General features: G+C 45.9%; 1 protein-coding gene across 1 annotated transcript; it reads right to left on the bottom strand.

Moving 5' to 3' along the window:
- Positions 1-217: 217 nt before the first annotated feature.
- On the bottom strand, positions 218-3,702 carry fezf2 (FEZ family zinc finger 2). The gene is made up of 4 exons (XM_034144470.1): positions 2,947-3,702; positions 2,469-2,603; positions 2,230-2,362; positions 218-497 (listed from the first exon to the last, which is right to left on the bottom strand). Exons 1-4 carry the CDS (start codon positions 3,700-3,702, stop codon positions 247-249), a joined length of 1,275 nt encoding a protein of 424 aa, XP_034000361.1. The 3' UTR covers positions 218-246.
- Between the last annotated feature and the right edge of the window lie 664 nt (positions 3,703-4,366).

The following is a 4,366-nucleotide window of genomic DNA, read 5'->3' as shown; positions in this document are numbered from 1 at the left end:
CTCGAATGTTCCTGGAGCCAGGTTCAAGTCGCGGCTCTGTGTTCCTGCAGGGTCGCCGTGGAAACACACACCCTGAATCCTGCAAGATTAGCAAAGTTCTTTTAAAGGGGCATACATCCAATTTTATTGGACTACCCCACCTTCTCTCTGGACTTAAAATGTTCAACATGGCCACAAATGCAGGACATGAAGCAGTCTGAGGCCTAACAGGTGGATATTGAAATGAGTGGGGGGCTTCAGCGGGCCTCAGCTCTGCAGCTCTCTGGAGGCCTCTGGGGGGGGGGTGAACACGCTGTCGTGAAGCTTCCTGATGTGCTTCTTCAGGTCGAAGTTGCGGCAGAAGCCTTTCCCACAGGTGTTGCAGGTGAAGGGCTTCTTGTCGTTGTGCGTGTGCATGTGGAAGGTCAGGTTGTACACCTGGTGGAAGGCCTTGTTGCAGATGGAGCACTTGTACTGCTTCTCTCCACTGTGGGTCAGCTTGTGGTTCTTGTAGTTTCCTGGGAAATAAAATAAAGAATAATGAACATGAGAAACACAACAAGAAGAATTTCTCTGAACTCAACAACAGCTGCAAGTCATTGCTTACAACTATGATTTTCACTACTGATTACGTAAGACTGATAATAGTCAAATCATCAGTTTTATGACCAACAGTTAAAACATTATATTTTTTAGGGAATAAGAAGAAAATCCCTGATTGATTGAAAGAAGTTAGAAGCAGCGGTTTGGTATTTGTATGGTAGGTCTGTGCAATAATATCACATCAAACAGCTGCGACTGCAGGGGAAAACTCCACATTCCATAACATACACATTTAAATATTCTGTGTGAAGCCCAGATTTAAGATTATTTTCTCTGCAAGATATTGCATCAGCATATTCAGAACAGCATGGGATAAAAAAGGAGGACAATAACTAACCGTTTAATTTCTGAGAAATATGAAGGGATATAAGACCATTATGCATCATAAGAAGCCAGCTTTGTTTTCCTGGAAAGCATCCGGAATATTTACAGATAACTTGCGTATAATTGCAGTTTCCTTACTTTTTTCTAAAATCAGGCAGTATTTATTACTTGATTCTGAAAAAGAAATAAAGCTGCTCAAAATGTAAAGGGAGGGATCTCCACCATTGACAGATGTTTGAAATATCTAGGACAGAGAGATCACAAGCAGCAGGGGAAAGTGAGACTGCTGTTTAGCATACTTTGAATCCAATAAAAAAGTGAGGATGAGGAGGCCTCTTCTCTCTTTTATTTTCCCCGCCAAGGTCAGCAGAGCATGCTGGAGTTAGAGCCTCTCTCCCCTCTGCTCTGCACAGCCTTCATTAATCACGGGTTTGTATGTCGAAGTCAAGAAGTTGTCAAACTTTGTCAAAATCAAGCGCAGCGACAACTGCAGAAAACAGCCCGGCTCCACTGCGCGGGGTCTGGCAGCTGACCCAGAGCAAATGCTGCTTCTTGAACAGAGAATTAGTCCGTGTAAAGTGACATGTCCTATTTCCACTGATCGCATCAAGCTCATCGCTTGGCCTGCAATTATTTCCCCTCTCATTACCCTCACAGAGAGCCGAGCGCCAGCATATGCTGCTGCTTCACTCCGGATAATGTTTGTTTCTGCAGCAACAAATCCCAATTGAGGATTCCTTCACAGGAAACACCTGCCAACCAATCCTGTTCCCTCACGCATAATTAAATGCAGTGAAATGAATGCACAATACAACATTTTTTTAAATTATAACTACGGCTGTGCAAGAACAATAAATAAATATAACCGATAGCCTACATCATAAAAATGACACCAAACAACACATTTATAGGAATTATTTGAACACTTGGAGACAAAAAAAGGAGGGACAGTGCAGGAAGTCCTGCTCTGTCTAATGCGTCTCCATTAAAATGAATTCACCTGTTCACACTGCAGGAATGTGTTATAGCAGAAATATACTCAAAATGTGCCAACATGTTAATTTGATGTATCATACATCATCTCAAACCCGTAGATTATTTGTATTCGTTTCCAGAATAAACAACAGACACGATGTTTGGCGTTGTTTACAACAAACACCCAATAACCACCGACTGAGTTTCTGAATATTTTTAAGGGCCAACTCTAAGGACTAAAATAAACCAAGAGAAAGAAAAAGAAAAGCTCGCCTGGAATAATAATAATAATAATAATATTTGACCTAATGTAGAGCATGTTAAGCTGCCATCAGTGTGTGTTCTTACCTTTCTGATGGAAGCCTTTCCCGCAGAACTCACACACGAAGGGCTTGTAGCCCGCGTGGATCCGAACGTGCGTGTTGAGCGTGGAGCTCCTGTTGAACGCCTTCCCGCACTGGTTACATTTGTGAGGCTTTTCCTGAACAGGCAGAAATTGAACATAACATCAGTTAGGACAAATACACAATACATATGTCATTTAATTAAAAAGCCAGAACACATGATGTGTGTGTGCTGCCTCTCACCTGTGTGTGTATGATCTTGTGTCTGCACAGCGTGCTGGCCTGCCGGAAGCCTTTGCCGCACACTTTGCACACGAAGGGCCGGGCCCCGGTGTGCACCGGCATGTGCCGGGTCAGGTTGTAGTGAGCGTTAAAAACCTGCAGACACACAAACAGTCAGGAACATTCAGAAATACACACATGTGTTTGCGTAAAATTATCATATTTAAATCTTCTGGATTTTGTATCTGTTGCTTTCGAAATAATATGTTTTATTTATTTTTATGAGAACCGTTGTTTTAATGGAAAACATTGGTAGCATATTTTATATTTATATTCTAATTATATCATTATGTTTTTGTTATAAAGATATTTATTAATACACTTTAAAATATATATTTCACATAAGAAAAGTAAACAATAAATACATGTGTCATAAATCATTTTTATTATAAAATATAGGCCTACTATATATTTATTTTACACTTTTAAAACTGCGTACCTTTCCACACACTTCACATGTGAAGTTTTTGGGTTTCCCGTCCGCCGCGCTGCTCGCGCCGCTGCCCAGTTTGCTAAGGGGCTTCACCCCGTTCTTCTCCGCGCTCAGGCCGTGGTTCTCCTTCACTATCTGGTCCAGCTGCCCCGGCAGGTGCTCCTTGTGCGGGTACTGAGGGGTGGGCAGCTTTTCGGTCCCCGCCGCGGCCAGTTTGGCGTTCTCCAGCAGCAGCAGTCTGTGGTGCGCCGACAGAGAGGCCTGGGCCTGCGGGCTGGAGAACCAGTGTCCGGCCAGCAGCTCGGACTGCTGGTACGCAGAGTCCAGGTAGTTGAGATAGTACAGCGATCCGCCGCTGGGCACGGCCACTGCCTGGTGCAGGACCTGAGGTTTCACCACCCTGCTCCCAGTCAGCAGCGGCTGCTTCATGCCCAGCTCCGATTTGCCACACATGCCGCAATTCCCTTTGCACTGAACGGCTGCGGAACCGCAAAAAGTGCCCCTGAAACTGGCCCTCCACAGCTCCGAGTAGTTCATCAGCGCCTTGGCCTGCAGGTCGTAGCTGAAGGGCTGCAGCGGGATCATGCAGGGGATCGGGGAGCAGAACAGCTTCTTCCCCTCCGCGCGCTCCTCCGCGCTCCCCTTCGGCTCCGAGCTCTTGGACATGATCCGGTCTATGGAGAAGGCGAGACTCTTAGGGGCCGCGGAGGGCCCGGTCCTTCCGCAGGACATCACCGTCTCCAGAGAAGCAGAACTTGCCATGTTGTAGTACTTTTAGTTTTGTTAGCAGCAGAGCCAAACTTGGTGAGAAAGTCCCGAAGAGTCCGAGCCGCTGCTCTCCGCCGCGCGTCTTCACTGCGCTGAGCTCCCAGCAGAGCAGACAGGAGGACACATCAGTTTAATAAGCACCTTGCTGTCACAGTGTCACGCATTAGCATTCAAATGGCCATCCCCCCCGCAACAATAGCATCTAGGGGTGATGGATTAATGCTCATTAACTAGGGCACACAAAATTAACAGGACATTACAGAGCTCGTTAGGGAGAAGAAGAGGGAGAGGAGCGAGAGAGACAAAGTGTTGTGGTCCGGAGAATGCGCAGTGTTAAGTACAGCCGGTGTGTGGGGTTACCTCTGATGGTCAGATGGGTGTGGAGGAGCTGCTCTCTGTCACATGTCGCAGCGCCGCCCCCCCAGCGGGTCTGTCTCCTGACATCAGCCGGGGACAGGAGCCGCCCTCAGAAACACATCTGAAAACAGAGAATGATCCTGCGACAGAAATATGAAACAATTCCCCTAAATAACTTTAAATCACGATTGCGCTATGCTGGTTAAACACGCATTATAATCGTCTCCTGCTTTCATTTGCAACTCAGACATCTTTTTATTTTTCACTTGGGGACATTTTTTCAGGAGAATGCTGCTAATCC

The sequence above is a fragment of the Trematomus bernacchii genome, unplaced genomic scaffold (genome assembly GCF_902827165.1).
Source record: "Trematomus bernacchii unplaced genomic scaffold, fTreBer1.1, whole genome shotgun sequence".
Taxonomy (NCBI): domain Eukaryota; kingdom Metazoa; phylum Chordata; class Actinopteri; order Perciformes; family Nototheniidae; genus Trematomus; species Trematomus bernacchii.
This window is presented reverse-complemented; position numbering and strand designations above follow the sequence as displayed.

What these genes read in the sequence shown, in the direction of transcription:
- fezf2 (XM_034144470.1), bottom strand. Translation starts at nt 3,702, where the DNA reads ATGGCAAGTTCTGCTTCTCTGGAGACGGTGATGTCCTGCGGAAGGACC. An exon ending in ACAAGATCATACACACACAG is followed by an intron (nt 2,363 to 2,468) that starts GTGAGAGGCAGC and finishes CTGCCTGTTCAG; the next exon opens with GAAAAGCCTCACAAATGTAA. An exon ending in GAAAGGCTTCCATCAGAAAG is followed by an intron (nt 498 to 2,229) that starts GTAAGAACACAC and finishes TTTATTTCCCAG; the next exon opens with GAAACTACAAGAACCACAAG.